The following is a 19,090-nucleotide window of genomic DNA, read 5'->3' on the forward strand; positions in this document are numbered from 1 at the left end:
CCAATATTCTACATGGCAATGAACAAGAATAACTGAGAAGTCTCCCAGGCCCGTTACTTATAAAAGTGGGGGGCTTCCCTGGTGGCGCAGTGGTTGAGAGTTCGCCTGCCGATGCAGGGGACACGGGTTCGTGCCCCGGTCCGGGAAGATCCCACATGCCGCGGAGCAGCTGGGCCCGTGAGCCATGGCCACTGAGCCTGCCCGTCCAGAGCCCATGCTCCGCAATGGGAGAGGCCGCAACAGTGAGAGGCCCGCGTACCGCAAAAAAAAAAAAAAAAAAAAAAAAAAAAAGTGGGGGTAGGGGGTGAGGGAGCAGTAACCAAAAGTGGCCCGTACTCACGGATGTGAAGCCAAACATCTGTCCTTTAAGAAAATCAGAATGAATATGGAGAACAGAGGGTAAGTAGAAAGCATCAAGAAAGCTACTCTTATGTAAAACGCAGCAAAGGTGAACCAGGAAGGGTGCCCAAGGAAGGCTCAGCCTAGTAAGAGAATACGACTCATTATTGGTGAGGAATACAAGTAAGTCACTGAGAACATTTACGTTTGGAAATTCATTACAAATATTTTATTTAAGATTTCATGCCCTTATAAAAAGTACATCACATCAAGATAGCAAAAAGGATACTTTATGAGAGACTCACATCCACTCATCTATTTTACCTCATAATTCATTTCCTACCCTAACACGATAAAAACTTTTTTCCTTCTTCCTTTTGTTCCTTCTGCTCTGAAAGGGCAAGTGTCATGAGGGATATCTTAATAGAATGTGCCATTTCCTTGCCAGGAAAGCAACAGCTTCCTGCTGGCTGGACTAAAGAGAGCCACTGGCATTCCTTGTTCCCAGGCCAAAAAACTCTGAACTTAAATGCAACGTTTCTATTACTTGCACTCTCTCCCTGAGTTTCTCTCTTACACACTGTACTTTAAAACAATCTTACATTTTAAGCACTCAAGAATTGCTTAAGAAATGATTAAAGGATCTAAAGTTAATTTAGTAATTAAACTTAGCAATGTTTTCTATAAAAGAATCTCAAAGTTAATAAAAATTATATGGATGGAGAAGGACCCAACAGAAAGAAGGGGGTGAATTCTGAGAGTATATACATTTTATAACCCTTGTCTAAGATCAATCCTACAAAATATTTAGAATGTTAAGAATGCAATTTACACAGTAAAAATGATTTGTTTTCAGGATGAAAGTATTTTTAATTTCCTTACTGCAGGTACAATGGCATCCAAGTCATCAATTTCTGTAATAGAAAAACAACAATAATAAAAGAATAGCTTTATCCACTGTTAGGCTCAGATGAAATGAGAATCTCTATTCAGAGGCAAACTTCAGACACAAAGGCAACATCACTAGTGCTTTCATGCACATGAAACTTTTCTCCAATAGTGGTGATGAGTGTATCACTGATTCAGACACAGATGCTTCACAGGGCAAAAAAAAGGGTAAAAGCTACCACACACCTACAAAAGCACCCTCTGACTCTGATATTAATCTCATTAGCAGTGTGCTCTTATTAACAGATCCTACCATCAACATTTATGATATTATGTTACTGCCTCTTTAACTACATGGGTGAGCCTACATGGTGAAATCCCCAGTAGAGGCACTCTCTCTCATGGGCCCCCATCTAAGGACTTAGGGATTTCTTCTCTTGGAACACAGTCCTGTCCTAAATCTATGATAAAGATTTCTCATTAGTAGGATGGCTCTTAGGTCTACCTCTTAGGATGAAGCCTATCTACCTAACAAAAGGTGTGAGGTGTCTCAGAGTAAAATCTCAGATGCAGTGTATTATAGAGCTTAGCCTGGTCCAGCCTACAAGATAGTTCAGGTTCTTCTCTGCCAGATTCCTTCCGAATTTGACTTCTCTTCCTAAGACTATCTTCTTCCAACCAGCCTAAGTTAGAATTCACCATCTGGAAGCTCCTAGCCACTAAGGAAGGTCCTTTCTCTGATTATGTAGACTCCAGCCCTACTTAAGGTAAGCCCCAGTGGCAGGTTCTCTAAATTCTCACCACTTTTTTCTAGATTATTCTGCTAGTTCACTGTTCATAAACTCACTTCCTTTACATAAAACATGATTCCTTGGATTCCCATCTCTCTCTCCCTCCATGTTTAGCTGGATTTTGATTGTTCTTCCTTTAGCCAAAACACATGACCCAAGCTGTTTAAGCTCCTGACTTCAGTCAGAATCCTTATCTGAATCCACTTATCAAAATATAGGAAAGGAAAAAAATATGAGCAAATCTACAGCAGAGAATTTGGTTCACATCTTACATTGTGGTAAGGTACAAAGGTCAAGTTATTCCCTGACCCGCATTCTAAAATCACACCTGTTGAATTGAAGCAAATGATCCTACATGAACCATGCTGAGTATCCTATCTGAGGGGAAGTTTCTATAGAAGGATTCTGAAATAAGTGTTGCTAGCACACCTATTAAAATGTTTATTAATGACAAGAAACTCATTGTTTAATTGCTACGCCAAAGCAAGTAAAATCATATTATTGCAGGAAACAAGGCTCTTTGAGATACAAGGCAACACATTTATACAATTCCACATCTCAAGTTAAACTTTCAAATTACATTTTCCCAAACAACAACAAAAAAAAACAAAAACAAAAAAACACTTTCAATTTCAAATAAGCTATATGGAAAAAAAAAGAATTCATTAATAAATAAATCACTTTAACCTTTTTAAAAAGTGGGGGTTTTTTTGGCCACACTGCGCAGCTTGTGGGATTTTCGTTCCCCTGCCAGGGATTGAACTTGCACCCTCGGCAGTGAAAGCCCAGAGTCCTAATGACCACTGGACCGCCAGGGAATTCCCTAAACAGTGTTCTTAACAGTAAGATAAATTATTTTTATAGCCACATATAATCACACTTAAAGAGAACTGGGTTTCTATTTTGCCTATGATTCCTAAGCTAATTACATTTTTTTTCCCTTTAAGAGATATTACTACTGACGAATCCCTCAATCTGACCAAGAGTGTAAAATGTAACTTTTCCCTTCAACAGATTTATAAATTTATCTCCTTTCCACAGATGTTTACTTTATATTACTTCTCATCACCTTAGAAGGAAATTTAATTTGTATATCTAAAAAACACAGTAAGTAGGAACTATCTTTAAAAAAAAAGAGAGAGAAGAAAAAGAAGGAGAAGGAGGAAGAAGCAAAAAAAAGACACCTTCCAAGATCATAAATTCTGAGGACATTTCTCATTAGCCAATGACAGAGTCAAGGTTACACTGGGCCTAGCCAGAGTAATGTCATTTCTCATTTTAAGGTCCTAAAACAAAGGCAGCCCCCAGCTCCTTAAAGGATATATGTTTCTCTGTTCTGCAGACTAATCCCAACCAACTTTAACTGCAAGTTAGAAGTTTGTTTCCAGAACTGTTAGTGGTTTCCAGACACTTTCTACAACTCTGGGTAAAAACACTAATACAGTGACTAAGGAGCACCGTTTCCTCAAACCCACTGACATCTTGAGACTCAAAATTTAACCACCAACAACAAAGATCTTACCTAAGATTTCAAGTAGATCATTAGTAAATGCCTGAAATGCTGGGAAGAATTCCTCATGTTCTTCCAATTTGTTGATAATGCTTTAAAAAAAAATGCAGTTTACACTGAATTTCCAACTTGCATCTCACTAGACATAGAACATTTCAAAATGGAAAGAAATTGTCCTGCTAATTTAAATATAAGTTTAATGATCATTTACTGCAATCCATTCTTTTTCAGCTCTTCGTTCATCTAGTAACACTTTTCTAAAAAAAAAATCTATTATCAGTGTAATCATCTGTTCTAAAGTTAAATCTATATAACATTCCTAATATAGGAATTTTCTATTTAGCTTGAGGATTCTTAAGAGACCATGCTTTTATAACGTTTTCTAAAAAGAATTGGCTTTTATATCCTGTATTCTATTAAACATTAAGAATAAGTATCAGTAATCAGTAAAACTGTGGGAAGGAGAAAAAGACCAATAGTGAGACATACATTCCTTTTAAAAGCATTAAGTATCAGAAAACTCAAGGGTCAGGTAAGGGTTCTTGGAAAACTTGCAGAACATATGTTGAAGTATAAAATCTGGGGAAGGAGGGAAGAAGAGTATAGCTATAACATTTTGATATTTTAAAAAAACATTAGGTTTTATGTCAGAGATGCCTAGCTTTTTAAAAAAATCCTTAACATCTTCTTATCAAATAATACACATACTCTTAGTGATTATTTAGTGATCAGTGATTGATGGTAATGTACTAAAAATTGGACTTATACATTCTGAATTCACATAAAGTTGCTAATAAAGTATGAATTTCTCCATATATAATTTGGAAACAAGCTTATAGCAATAATGCTGGAGTCCTGACCCACCCTATGTAAACCTATAGGCCCTAGAGTCTACTTTTATCTTGAAAATACTTGACATTCTCTCCATCCCTAAGGTGTGAGATTATTTTAGATTGTCAAGTTATTTTAAAAAATGCTATTCCAAACAGGAAAGGTAAATAACTTATGAAGTTTTGGAAGTCTTTAATTTTACCACTCCAAACATTCTGGATGGTACTTTGCAACCTTTTCAAAATAAATACCTTTGGAGGTCTTCAGGTCCCAATACCTGCATAACCTGTATATTCACATCTTCATTAACCAGCCTACACAATTTTCCAACTGTGCTCACCAGCACACACAATGAAGATGAACTATCTGCAAAAGAGAAATAAAAGGATAGGATATTTTAAAAGAGAGTTTTCAAAATCATTAAATCAAACACTTTATGCTTCAGTTAGCCTTGATTTTTTAACTACTTTTTGTTGATTTATTAAAAATAATTCTTAAATGGGGGGCCAAAAAACAAAGGGTCATCACCTAGTTCTAAGAGTTCCTGGAGGTTTCTCACAGCATTGTTCACTTCTCCAAGCCTAGTATAAACTTCATTCATTCGGGGATAGACTCCAGTTAAAGAAGGCACATCAAATAATTTTTGGAAGTGAGAAACAATAGCTCGCAAAATTTGAAAGTCTGGCATATTGCTGTCCTGCCCAAAAGAGAGGAAGAAAAAGATAGTTTACATCTTAAAATTATTCCAAATCTTTAATAAAAACTTTCAAAAGAGAAATAAAGTTCTAGTAGAATATCTATATCCATATTAGTTTCTAAGATAAAGAGTACATTAAAATGTGAACATTTATGTAAGTATTAGGTAGTATTACCTTTTCCTTATTTTCCACTTCTTCTAACATGGTATCTACTATAAACAACAGATCTTCAACTTTGACACCTTCATTTTCATCCTGCTTCTTTAAATTATGCCAAGGCACCAGTTCTGCAGATAGTATTTTCAAGGACTTATACAAATCCTTTACGAAAGAAACAATATGCTATTACTGATTTTTTAAGTTTTCATAATAATGCTAATAAAATATAATTATCCAAGCAGGTTTAATATATATATTAACCATCATCATTATTTTTAAAAAAAATACCATTATTAGTTTAGAAAAAGTCTGTTAAATTAGTTTTCTCCAGGCCTTACATATATATATGTTGATTATCTGGAATCTGGATGTTTAAAGTAATTCACATACCATAAAATTCATCCTCTTTAAATGTGCAATTCAGTAGTTTCGACTTATTTACAGAGATGTGCAATCATCACCACTATCCAACTCTAGAACATTTTCATGACTCCAAAAAGAAACCCTGTATCCATTTACAGTCATTCCCCATTCTCTCCTGCTCTCAGCCCTTGGGTAACTACTAATCTACTTTCTGTTTCTATGGATTTGCCTATTCTGAGCATTTCATTAAAAAAAAATGGAATCATATAATAAGCGGCCTTTTGTGACAGGCTTTTTTCACTTAGGATATTTTCAAGATTCATCCATGTTATAGTATGTATCTCCAGGAAAGTTTTTAATTCGAAAGGACGCCTGAAGTAATTCGACTTGATTTTGATGACAGCCTACTTAGTTTTCCTGGCCTAGATATGTTGTCCTAATCTATTTAAAACTGTGCACAAGAGGCCAGGCTCCTGGAATTTTAGAAGTCTAAGACTGGTCAATCTATAAACAAATATTTACTGAACATCTACTATGTGCACGGCACAGTGCTTGGCCCTTTAGAACAATGCCATCCAGAAGGAATGTAATGTGTGTCACAGTAATATTGTCTAGTAGCCACATTTAAAAAAGTAAAAAGAAGGAGGTGACAATTTTAATAATATATTTAACCCAATATATCCAAAATATTATCATTTAACAGATAATCAATATTTTAACTATTTTTCTCCATAAGTCTTCTAAATCCAGTGTGTATTTTTATACTTGCAGCACATCTCAGTTGGGACTAGTCACATTTCAAGAGATCAAAAGCTACTTGTGGCTTAGTGGTTATTGTATTAGACAGTGCAACTCTAGAATACAGAAAGAAATACAGGAAATTCTTACTTTTCTCAACTTCTTATTTTAGTCCTCCACTTATTTAACACTCTCCAATTAATACCCAGACCTCACATATTAATATCTTTAATCTTTCATTTGGTAAGAAGGCAGTTATCTATTTTAGCAATTCAAGGCAACACAATTCAGTGCCAAATAAATGTATTAAACAATAAGTGCCACCAGAATTTGAAAAAAAGTCAGGAAGTCAGAGCATAATGATACTTTCATTAACCAACGTAAGGTGCAATTATAAAGAAAAAGTCTATGGTAAAAGCACACCAAATATAAAACTTTGCTTGAGAATAGAAGTATATAAAGCCCATGGACTCCTACAGATTTTCAAAGCCTGTAAAGAATATTCAACCCCTTACCTTTAAGGAAGCCAGCTGATCTGCCCACATTTCTATTATAGGAACAAGATGCTCAAATCCACAATCTTGAACAAGATCTTTATTAAAATGTTGGGCTCCTCCTTTGCTCTGTTTATAAATTATTACTGGAGCTCTTGGACTGTGAATAATTGAATTGATGCTCCTTAATACCTTTAAAAAAGACAGTGTTTTTAGTTGAAATGTTTATCACAGTCCTATCAAAGTGATATATGTTAAAGGAGTGCTTTACATATCAATGTAACATCATTACCGAGTTAGAGATTCATTGGACAGGATTCACCAAAACAAGTGTCTTTCAAAGGACTGTACAGAACAAGTGAGTGAAAAATGCTGTGTTATTTTTCTTTTCTTCCCATAGAAAGCTACAGGTCTCCTGAGAATTTGATTTCTGATGCTTATTAACAAGCAGTTTTGTTGTTGCTGTTGTTTGGTTTAGAACATGCCTTTCAAAGTTTTGCTTCTATTATATTTAAACCCTACTTTGAATTCCATTTTAATGGAAAAAAATAATTAATTCGCCTTCATTAAATTATTAATGAGCACAGGAACATAGTCTTTCTTCTCCCTCTGCCTCACACCAAAGATTAAGGAGGGCAGCAGAATTCCTAAAAGAAATCAGGGAGCTGATATTAGCTGAGTGCCAGAAGGTCATAGCAGAATTCCCTTCCATGAGGGTGGCAGTGAACCAAGGGGGATTACATACATGTCTAGCAGTATGTATCCATACCTCGTAGTAGATTGTTAGCAAAAATTACTGCAATTATTACTCTTCCTTACATCCTCTCCCCTTGGCAGTATGACACTGCAGGTTCTCCCATCAAGAGGTAGAGTATTTCCTGCTCCTTGAATCTGGGGTAATCTTGGGCCTTGCTTTGGCATACAGAAAAGGAAGTTATGGTGTGCCAGCTTGAAGCCCAAGACTCAAGGGGCCTTGATTATTTCTGCTCTCTCCTGTTGAGCTCTGCTGCCACATGGACCAGCCCAGGCTAGATGGTGAATGATGAAAGACACATAACCCAGTCAACCCAATCACTCTAATACAACTCCAGAGCCACTTAGCTGACTTGTACCAGATTGCAGATGCATGAGGGAGCCCAGCTGCAATCAACAGAACTGCCCAGCTGTCCGAGCACCGTAATATTAAAGGGGTGTTATTTTAAGTCACTAAGTTTTAGAAAGGTTTGTTACACAGCAAAAATAAACTGATACGTATATAAAGTCAAAGATAGAATAGAGCAAGGAGAGGAGGCAGCAACAAGTCTGCCCTTTTACTTCTTCTGGTATGGTAAGAATATACCCTGTGACCAAGTGGACACTTTGGAAGACAGTCAAGCTTTGCTTTCATGGAAAAAAAAAAAAAAGCTACCTATAGCTGGAGGACCCTAAGGGAGTGTCACTTGAACAAGAGGAAGAGAGGAATTCATAAGAGATCAGCTGGAAAATGCATTGCCCACAGAATGAATGGTACATTGCCAAGGTCCCTAGTTGGTAGGGAGGAAATAACTGCACATACACACACACACACACACACACACACACACACACACATACACACACATTCCGTGATAGAGAAAAACAGGCAGTATTTGGTCATTAGCCACACAAAGGGCACCAGTGCTAGATTATACCAGCACCAGTCAAGAAAGATTCTACCCTTTTGCTTTGTGTTCTCACTCAACATTCACCCTCACTGACAACCTGGAAGAAGCTAGATATAGCAGAGGACTAGGAGCGAAGGGGAGCAATGAGAATAAAGAAACAGATCACACCCACTTGCCACACTGCTTATTTGGAGAAGCACAGGTCAGACATGAGATAAAGTAAGCATAAGGTAGAAGCCTTGAACTGGATGAGAGACTGAAATTTTGACTGAGATTTGAATGACATTTTCTCCCAATTTTTCAACAAGGAAATTTTGAAACATACAGAAAATAAAAAGAATATAAACAATAAATACTATATTATATAGTCAGTGTTCACCAGAAACAGAACCAATAGGATGTGTATGTGTGTGTGCAAATGTCTGTGTATTTATTTATTATAAGGAATTGGCTCACACAATTATAGGAGCTGACAAGTCCTGAGATCTGCAGTCAGCAATTGCTGAGATCTGCAGTCAGCAATGCAACAATGCTGCAGTTAGCCAATGGCATAGTTCTAGTCTGAATTCCCACAAGCTTGAGACCAAGGAAGAGCCAATGTTTCAGTTCAACATTTGAAAGCTGGAAAAAAAATTGATGTCCCAGCTCAAAGGCAGTCAGGCAGGCAGAAAGTTCCTTCTTCCTCAGCCTTTTTGGTCTACTCAGGCCTTCAGGTGACTTGATGAGACCCAGCCACCACGAGGAGGGCACTCTGCTTTACCCAGTCGACCATTTCAAATGTTACTCTCCTCCAGAAACACCCTCACAGACACACCCAGAACAAGGCTTGACCAAATTATCTGGGCACCCTCTGGCCTAGTCAAGCTGACACATAAAATTAACCATCACAAGTCTACCCCTTGTCAACTTGGCACCCATACACTTTGCCTTAAACTATACTTAATCTCCAAATAAAGACAATAACAAGATCATGGATCACCTAATATGATACAACTGTGCTGTGTACAACCAAAAATGTACTAACCCCTTTGCCAGAAGAGGAGGTAAAGTCCTAAAGTGAGGATTACTCTTCTCCTTGATATGCTGTAACTTAAAAACTATGATATAAAAATAACAATACTCAAATATGCTGACATAGTCATTATATGATAAGAGAATAAGAGCAGGAAAAGAACAAAGATATTTGCAATATATATATGTATTTACAAATATATACATACACCCATGTGAACATATTCATAACCAAATAAGGAGGAAATACACATGATAATTATAATCCTCATTTCTATAAGTCATCATATGGTCACAGCTGGTATTTATCACTACTTTCTTCCATTACCTTTTTTTTTTTATTATGTTTGCCTTCAGCAAGCACCTCAGCTGGTCCTGGTCCTTCACTTGCTGGGGTAATCCAAATCTTCATTCCTGAAGGGTCTGGGCCATTAGTAGTTCTGCCTAGACCAGGTTGTTGGAGTTTTCCATTGACCTTTATCACAAGGCATGGCAATACTAAGAGATGCCCTAAGGGATGGCCTGTATTCGAGACATTCTCTTCCTTTCCTTCCTTGTGGAGTGGTAGTACACTGCTCAAAGTTCTGCCCAGTGGGAGGATTTCCCTTCACTACTTTCCTTCAGGGATGTCCCAGACAGAAGCTGTAGTGTTGCAGTTGTCTACTTTAATGTGGTCCCTACAGATTATGCAGAGCCACCTGTAAATCAGGCCTAAGTCCCCCCTTCTTATGTCAATTGATCATAGGGAACTCCCCATGAGGCCACAGGTGCAGGCTGGGGGAGAGAAGGTAGTGCAGCAAGAGTGGGAAACCGCAGGCATTTGGCCACTGCTTCATGTAATTTATTGTGCCTTCAGGGCCCGCTCAGGCCCAATTTCACATGTACCACCTTCATTTGATGACAGAGTGCTGCTGTGCTCACCCAATTTTATGGCTTGGTGGGTCAGATGACACCCAGCTCATGACGGGTAATTCAGATCACATGGTAACTTTGTGGCCCACCGTTAAGCCTTCTACTCAGGCCCCGCAGCAGGCCAAGAGTTATTACTTAAAAGGAAAGTAGTTATTTGCAGAGGATGACAGGATTTTTCTCCAAAATCCTAAGAGCTGACTTATGATTCACCTACAGCGGCCACCAAAGGCTCCAAGCAGCATCCCTACCTGCCATGACAGTCTAAGCCCCATCAGATCTGCTGGATCCTGTGGCCTGAAAGGCAGAGCAGCTTGCATGGCAGCCTGGACCGATGCAGAGCCTTCTCTTGTTCTGGGCCCCACTCAAAACTAGTGCCTTTTCAGATCACTCAGTAAATGGGTTGGAGTAACACATCACATGAGGAATATGTTACCTCCAAAATCCAAAGAGGCCTACTAGGTGCTGTGCCAGGTTTTTGGTTGTAAGAGGTGCCAGAGCAATAACTTATCCTTTACCTTAAAGGGAGATCTTGACATGCCCACACCACTTGAGCCCTAGAAGTTTCACTGAAGTAGAAGGCCCCTGAATTTTTGTTACATTTCTTTCCCATCCTTTAACATGCAAATGTCTTACCAATAAGTTGCTACTTCTTGCTCAGTAGGTCCAATCAGCATAACATCATCAATGTAATTGGCCAGTGTGATATCTTATAGAAGGGAAAGGTGAACAAGATCCTTGTCAACTAAATTATGATACAGGGCTGGAGAGCTGATATACCCCTAAGGCATGACAGTGAAGGTATATTATTGGCTTTGCCAGTTTAAGCAAACCACTAGTGGTGGTCCTTATTGACAGGTATGGAGAAAAAAGATTTTCTCATATCATTCAGAAACATTCTCAGAAAAACCCAGAATAATGTTTGACCAAATATCTGGGCACCCTGTAGCCCAGTCAAGTTGATACATAAAATGAACCATCACAAACACCCATATAATCACTACCTAGATTCAATAATTGTTAACATTTTGCCATATTTGCTCACTCTATCTATATTTTGAGCTGAACCATTTGAAGAAACTGCAGACATGATAACACTTCACTCTCATACATACTTAAGCATGCATCTCTTAAAAGTAGGCATATCCTTCTACAAAGTCATAATGCCATTATTATAAATAAGAAAATTAACAATAATTTCCCCACACACACACCTACAGTCAGTATTTGACAAAGAAGGCAAAATACACAATGGAGGAAAAAAAGTCTCTTCAGCAAGTGGTGCTGGGAAAGCTGGACAGCTGCATGTAAATCAATGAAGTTAGAACACTCCATCACACCAGAATCAAAAAATAAACTCAAAGTGGCTTAAAGACTTAAATGTAAGACAGGACACCATAAGACTCCTAGAAGAGAACATAGGCAAAACATTCTCTGACATAAATTGTAGCAATGTTTTATTAGGCCAGTCTCCCAAGGCAATAGAAAAATAAAAGCAAAAATTAACAAATGGGACCTAATCAACTTATAAGATTTTGCACAGCAAAAGAAACCATAAGCAAAATGTACAACCTATGTACTGAGGGAAAATATTTGCCAATAATGTGACCGACAAGGGCTTAATTTCCAAAATATACAAACAGCTCGTACAACTGAATAACAAAAAAGCAAACAACCCAATCAAAAAATGGGCAGAAGACCTAAATAGACATTTTTCCAAAGAAGACATACAGATGGCCAATAGGCACATGAAAAGATGCTCAATACTGCTAACTGTTAGAGAAATGCAAATCAAAACTACAATGAGTGCTCGCTTCGGCAGCACATATACTAAAACTGGAACGGCACAGAGAAGATTAGCATGGACCCTGTGCAAGGATGACAAGCAAATTCGTGAAGCGTTCCATATTTTTTTGTTATAAAGCAGAAACTAACACACCATTGTAAAGCAATTATACTCCAATAAAGATGTTTAAAAAAAAGAACTACAATAAGGTACCACCTCATGCTGGTCAGAATGGCCATCATTAAAATCTACAAATAACAAATGTTGGAGAGGGTATGGAGGAAAGGGAACCTTCCTACACTGTTGGTGGGAATGTAAGGTGGTGCAGCTACTGTGGAAAACAGTATGAAGGTTCCACAGAAAACTAAAAATAGAGTTACCACATGATCCAGCAATCCCACTCTTGGGCATATATCCTGAGAAAACTATAATTCAAAAAGACACAGGCACCCCAATGTTCACAGCAGCACTATTTACAACAGCCAAGACATGGAAACAACCTAAATGTCCATCGACAGGTGAATGGATAAAGAAGACATGGTACATATATATACACAATGGAATACTACTCAGCCATAAAAAAAGAATGAAATAATACCATTCGCAGCAACATGGATGGACCTAGAGATTATCATACTAAGTGAAGTAAGTCAGACAGAAAAGACAAATATCATATGATATCACTTATATGTGGAAGCTAAAATATGATATAAATAAATGTGTTTACAAAACAGAAACAGACTCACAAACATACAAAACAAACTTACAGTTATCAAAGGGGAAAGTTGGGGGAGGGATAAACAAGGAGTTTCAGATTACCAGATACAAATTACTACATATAAAATAGATAAACAACAAGGCTGTACCGTATAGTACAGGGTACGGTACTATATTCAATATCTTGTAATAACTTATAATAAAAAAGAATATATATGGATATATACGTAACTGAATAACTTTGCGGTACAACAGAAACTTAACGCATTATAATCAACTACACTTCAAGAAAAAATAATAAAAATAAAATAAAAACCCAATAATTCCCTAACATCATCAATGCTTGGACTGAAGTTTAAATATACTGATATGTATAATATGTGACTATAGCCCCCTTGCCAAAAGCTTTGAGTTCTACTTTATATATTATTCAAGAACGGGAAAGGGAGACTCAAAACAACCACTTTAAAGAGAAAAGAGTTGGGGCTTCCCTGGTGGTGCAGTGGTTGAGAATCTGCATGCCGATGCAGGGGACACATGGTTCCATCCCCGGTCCGGGAAGATCCCACATGCTGTGGAGCAACTAAGCCCGTACGCTACAACTACTGAGCCGGCGCCCTAGAGCCCATGAGCCACAACTACTGAGCCCGCGTGTCACAACTACTGAAACCCGCATGCTTAGAGCCTGTGCTCTGCAACAAAGAGAAGGCACCACAATGAGAAGCCTGCACACCGCAATGAAGAGTAGCCCCCACTCGCCACAACTAGAGAAAGCCCACGTGTAACAACGAAGACCCAACGCAGCCAAAAATAAATTTAAAAAATACTTCAAAAATAAACAGAGAGAAGAGTAAAGCCATTTCCTTTGTTTCCACCATCAAGCCCAGGCGATTTGATAAATAAAAATAAAAATAAATAAAAAACGAGTAATTCCCTAATATCAGGGAATTATAAAGTATAAAGACAACATACCATTTTCATACTGAATTTTTGTCCCTACTCATACTTCAAGTTACAATTCACAGGTCTCCTGGTAATATGATTTGAGATGTTTATTTTGGAGCTTTTTTATTATTTATTTAGTTAGTTCAACAGAGTGTATTCAACGTTTCACTTCTATTTAAACACATTCCAGGGCTTCCCTGGTGGCGCAGTTGTTAAGAAGCCACCTGCCAATGCAGGGGACACAGGTTTGAGCCCTGGTCCGGGAAGATCCCACATGCCGCAGAGCAACTAAGCCCATGCGCCACAACTACTGAGCCCACGCTCTACATTTACTGAAGCCCATGCACCTAGAGCCCATGCTCTGCAACAAGAGAAGCCACCGCAATGAGAAGCCTGTGCACTGCAACGAAGAGTAGCCCCCGCTAGTCACAACTAGAGAAAGCCTGCACACAGCAACAAAGACCCAACACAACCAAAAAAAAAGACCCTAAACACATCCCTTTAATGGAAAAATTAATTAATTCCCCTCCACGGAATTATTATTGACAACCGAGTATATTCCTCTTTTATTTTTTGGGGGGGGCAGTGCTGAAGTATTAAAGGATAGCTTTATTACTTTGCCAGGCAATGGGGTCATACTGGACTTCTGCCTCGAAAACCTATGTGTCCTAATCCCGGAGGATTTTTTCTTTTTAATCTTTTTTTATTTTTTTAACACCGTTATTGGAGTATAATTGCTTTACAATGTTGTGTTAGTTTCTGCTGCACAACACAGTGAATCAGCTTTACATATAAATATATCCCCATATCTCCTCCCTCTTGCATCTCCCTCCCACTCTCCCAATCTCACCCCTCTAGGTGGACACAAAGCACCGAGCTGATCTCCCTGTGCTATGCAGCTGCTTTCCAGTAGCTATCTATTTTACATTTGGTAGTGTATATATGTCAATGCTACTCTCTCACTTAGTCCCAGCTTCCCCTTCCCCCTCCCCATGTCCTCAAGTCCATTCTCTACATCTCCATCTTTATTCCTGTCCTGCCCCTAGGTTCATGAGAACCATTCTTTTTTAGATTTCATATATATATGTTAGCATACGGTATTTATTTTTCTCTTTCTGACTTACTTCACTCTGTATAACAGACAGACTCTAGGTCCATCCACATCACTACAAATAACTCAATTTCGTTTCTTTTTATGGCTGAATAATATTCCATTGTATATATGTGCCACATCTTCCTTATCCATTCATCTGTCGATGGACACATAGGTTGCTTACACGTCCCGGCAACCGTAAACAGTGCTTCAATGAATATTGTGATACATTTTTTTTTTTTTTTTTTTTTTTGCAGTACACGGGCCTCTCACTGTTGTGGCCTCTCCCGTTGCGGAGCACAGGCTCCAGATGTGCAGGCTCAGCGGCCATGGCTCAAGGGCCCAGCCGCTCCACGGCATGTGGGATCTTCCCGGACCGGGGCACGAACCCGTGTCCCCTGCATTGGCAGGTGGACTCTCAACCACTGCACCACCAGGGAAGCCCACATGTCTTTTTGAATTATGGTTTTCTCAGGGAATATGCCCAGTAGTAGAATTGCTGGGTCATATGGTAGTTCTATTTTTATTTTGAGGAACCTCCATACTGTTCTCCATAGTGGCTGTATCAGTTTACATTCCCACCAACAGTGCAAGAGGGTTCCCTTTTCTCCACACCATCTCCAGCATTTATTGTTTGTAGGCTTTTTGATGATGGCCATTCTGACTGGTGTGAGGTGATAGGTCATTGTGGTTTTGATTTGCCTTTCTCTAATGATTAGTGATGTTGAGCATCCTTTCATTTGTTTGTTGGCAATCTGTGTATCTTCTCTGCAGAAATGTCTATTGAGGTCTTCCGCCCACATTTGGACTGGGCTGTTGTTTTGATACTGAGCTGCATGAGCTGCTTGTATATTTTGGAGATTAATCCTTTGTCAGTTGCTTCATTTACAAATATTTTCTCCCATTCTGAGGGTTGTCTTTTGGTCTTGTTTATGGTTTCCTTTGCTGAGCCAAAGTTTTTAAGTTTCATTAGGTCCCATTTGTTTATTTTTGTTTTTATTTACATTTCTCTAGGAGGTGGGTCAAAAAGGATCTTGCTGTGATTTATCTCATAGACTGTTCGGCCAATGTTTCCCTCTAAGAGTTTGATAGTGTCTGGCCTTACATTTAGGTGTTTAAACCATTTTGAGTTTATTTTTGTGTACGGTGTTAGGAAGTGTTCTAATTTCATTCTTTTACACGTAGCTGTCCAGTTTTCTCAGCACCACTTATTGAAGAGGCTGTCTTTTCTCCATTGTATATTCTTGCCTCCTTTATCAAACATAAGCTGACCATATGTGCATAGGTTTATCTCTGGGCTTTCTATCCTGTTCCATTGATCTATATGTCTGTTTTTGTGCCAGTACCATACTGTCTTGATTACTGTCACTCTGTAGTATAGTCTAAAGTCAGGGAGCCTGATTCCTCCAGCTCTGTTTTTCTTTCTCATGATTGCTTTGGGGGACTTCCCTGGTGACACAGTGGTTAAGAATCGGCCTCCCAATGCAGGGGGCATGGGTTCGAGCCCCGGTGTGGGAAGATCCCACATGCTGCAGAGCAACTAAGCCCGTGCTCCAAAACTACTGAGCCTGCACTCTAGCACCCACGAACCACAATTACTGAGCCCATGTGCCACAACTACCGAAGCCACACTGCACAACTTCTGAAGCCCGTGCACATAGAGCCTGTGCTCCGCAACAAGAGAAGCCACTGCAATGAAAAGCCCACGCACCACAAAAAAGAGTAGCCCTCGCTCACCACAACTAGAGAAAGCCCGCACCCAGCAATGAAGACTCAACGCTGCCATAAATAAATAAATTTATAAAGAAGAAGAAAAAGATTGCTTTGGCTACTTGGGGTCTTTTGTGTTTCCACACAAACTAAAATTTTTTCTTCTAGTTCTGTGAAAAATGCCATTGGTAGTTTGATAGGGATTGCACTGAATCTGCAGACTGCTTTGGGTAATATAGTCATTTTCACAATATTGATTCTTCCAATCCAAGAACATAGTATATCTCTCCATCTGTTTGTATCTTTAGTTTCTTTCATCAGTGTCTTATAGTTTTCTGCATACAGGCCTTTTGTCTCCTTAGGTAGGTTTATTCCTAGGTATTTTATTCTTTTTGTTGCAGTGGTAAATGGGAGTGTTTCCTCATTTTCTCCTTCAGATTTTTTGTCGTTAGTTTATAGGCATGCAACAGATTTCTGTGCATTAATTTTGTATCCTGCTACTTTACCAAATTCATTGATAGCTCTAGTAGTTTTCTGGTAGCATCTTTAGGATTCTCTATGTATAGTATGTCATCTGTAAAGTGACAGTTTTGCTTCTTTTCCAATTTCAATTCCTTTTATTTCTTTTTCTTCTCTGACTGCCATAGTTAAAACTGCCAAAACTATGTTGAATAATAGTGGTGAGAGTGGGCAACCTTGTCTTGTTCCTGATCTTAGAGGAAATGGTTTCAGTTTCTCACCACTGAGAACGTTGGCTGTGGGTTTGTCATATATGGCCTGTATTATGTTGAGGTAGGTTCCCTCTATGCCCACTTTCTGGAGAGTTTTTATCATAAATGGGTACTGAATTTTGTCAAAAGCTTTTTCCGCATCTATTGAGATTATCATATGGTTTTTATCCTTCAATTTGTTAATATGGTGTATCACATTGATTGATTTGCATATACTGAAGAATCCTTGCATTCCTGGGATAAACCACACTTGATCATGGTGTATAATCCTTTTTTTTTTTTTTTTTTTTTTTTGCGGTATGTGGGCCTCTCACTGCTGTGGCCTCTCCCGTTGCGGAGCACAGGCTCCGGACGCGCAGGCTCAGCAGCCATGGCTCACGGGCCCAGACGCTCCGCGGCATGTGGGATCTTCCCGGACCAGGGCACGAACCTGTGACCCCTGCATCGGCAGGCGGACTCTCAACCACTGCGCCACCAGGGAAGCCCTGTACGATCCTTTTAATGTGTTCTTGGATTCTGTTTGCTAGTATTCTGTTGTGGATTTTTGCATCTATGTTCATCAGTGATATCGGCCTGTAGTTTTCTTTTTTTGTGACAACTTTGTCTGGTTTTGGTATCAGGGTGATTGTGGCCTCGTAGAATGAGCTTGGAAGTGTTCCTCCCTCTGCTATATTTAGGAAGAGTTTGAGGAGGATAGGTGTTAGCTCTTCTCTAAACGTCTGATAGAATTCGCCTGTGAAGCCATCTGGTCCTGGACTTGTTTGTTGGAAGATTTTAAATCACAGTTTCAATTTCAGTGCTTGTGATTGGTCTGGTTATATTTTCTACTTTTCCCTGGTTCAGTCTTGGAAGGTTGTACTTTTCTAAGAATTTGTCCATTTCTTCCAGGTTTTCCATTTTATTGGCATCGAGTTGCTTGTAGTAATTACTCATGCTTCTTTTATTTCTGTAATGTCAGTTGTTACTTTTCCTTATTCATTTCAAATTCTGTTGATTTGAGTCTTCTCTCTTTTTTTCTTGATGAGTCTGGCTAATGGTTTATCAATTTTGTTTACCTTCTCAAAGAACCAGCTGTTAATTTTACTGATTTTGCTATTGTTTCCTTCATTTCTTTTTCATTGTTTTCTGATCTGAACTTCATGATTTCTTTCCTTCTGCTAACTCTGGGGTTTTTTTGTTCTTCTTTCTTTAATTGCTTTCAGTGTAAGCTTAGGTTGTTTGAGATTTTTCTTGTTTCTTGAGGTAGGACTGTATTGCTATAAACTTCCCTCTTAGAACTGCTTTTGCTGCATCCCACAGGTTTTGGGTCATAGCGTTTTCATTGTCATTTGTTTCTATGTTTATTTTTGTTGTTGTTGTTGCGGTATGCGGGCCTCTCACTGTTGTGGCCTCTCCCGTTGCGGAGCACAGGCTCCGGACGCACAGGCTCAGTGGCCATGGCTCACAGCCCCAGCCGCTCCGCGGCATGTGGGATCTTCCCAGACCGGGGCACGAACCCATGTCCCCTGCATCGGCTGGTGGACTCTCAACTACTGCGCCACTAGGGAAGCCCTGTTTCTATGTATTTTTTTATTTCCTCTTTGATTTATTCAGTGATCTCTTGGTTACTTAGTAGTGTACTGTTTAGCCTGTGTTTAAACTATTTTTTAGTTTTTTTTTTCCTGTAATTGATATCTAGTCTCATAGCGTTGTGGTCAGAATAGATACTTGATACTATTTCAATATTCTTAAATT

The 19,090-nt window shown here is 38.8% G+C and overlaps 1 protein-coding gene and 1 non-coding gene across 3 annotated transcripts in view; one reads left to right on the forward strand and one right to left on the reverse strand.

Moving 5' to 3' along the window:
• Nucleotides 1–557: 557 nt before the first annotated feature.
• The window catches only part of CEP70 (centrosomal protein 70), an 80,721-nt gene continuing 62,188 nt past the window's right edge, over nucleotides 558–19,090 (reverse strand). The window contains exons 10-15 of one of the 2 annotated variants that reach the window (XM_065876056.1): nucleotides 6,833–7,003; nucleotides 5,232–5,378; nucleotides 4,888–5,056; nucleotides 4,611–4,725; nucleotides 3,541–3,620; nucleotides 558–1,253 (exon numbers count right to left, since the gene is read on the reverse strand). In XM_065876056.1, the coding sequence (XP_065732128.1) occupies nucleotides 1,192–1,253; nucleotides 3,541–3,620; nucleotides 4,611–4,725; nucleotides 4,888–5,056; nucleotides 5,232–5,378; nucleotides 6,833–7,003 (744 nt within the window). In that variant the 3' untranslated portion in view covers nucleotides 558–1,191. Of the gene's footprint in view, nucleotides 1,254–3,540; nucleotides 3,621–4,597; nucleotides 4,726–4,887; nucleotides 5,057–5,231; nucleotides 5,379–6,832; nucleotides 7,004–19,090 lie in introns of those variants that run through there. The other variant, XM_065876057.1, reaches the window with a different exon arrangement.
• LOC136123006 (U6 spliceosomal RNA) lies at nucleotides 12,181–12,287 on the forward strand. The gene has a single exon (XR_010655888.1). It is a non-coding gene; the product is annotated as a U6 spliceosomal RNA (small nuclear RNA).

The sequence above is a fragment of the Phocoena phocoena genome, chromosome 4 (assembly GCF_963924675.1).
Source record: "Phocoena phocoena chromosome 4, mPhoPho1.1, whole genome shotgun sequence".
NCBI lineage: Eukaryota > Metazoa > Chordata > Mammalia > Artiodactyla > Phocoenidae > Phocoena > Phocoena phocoena.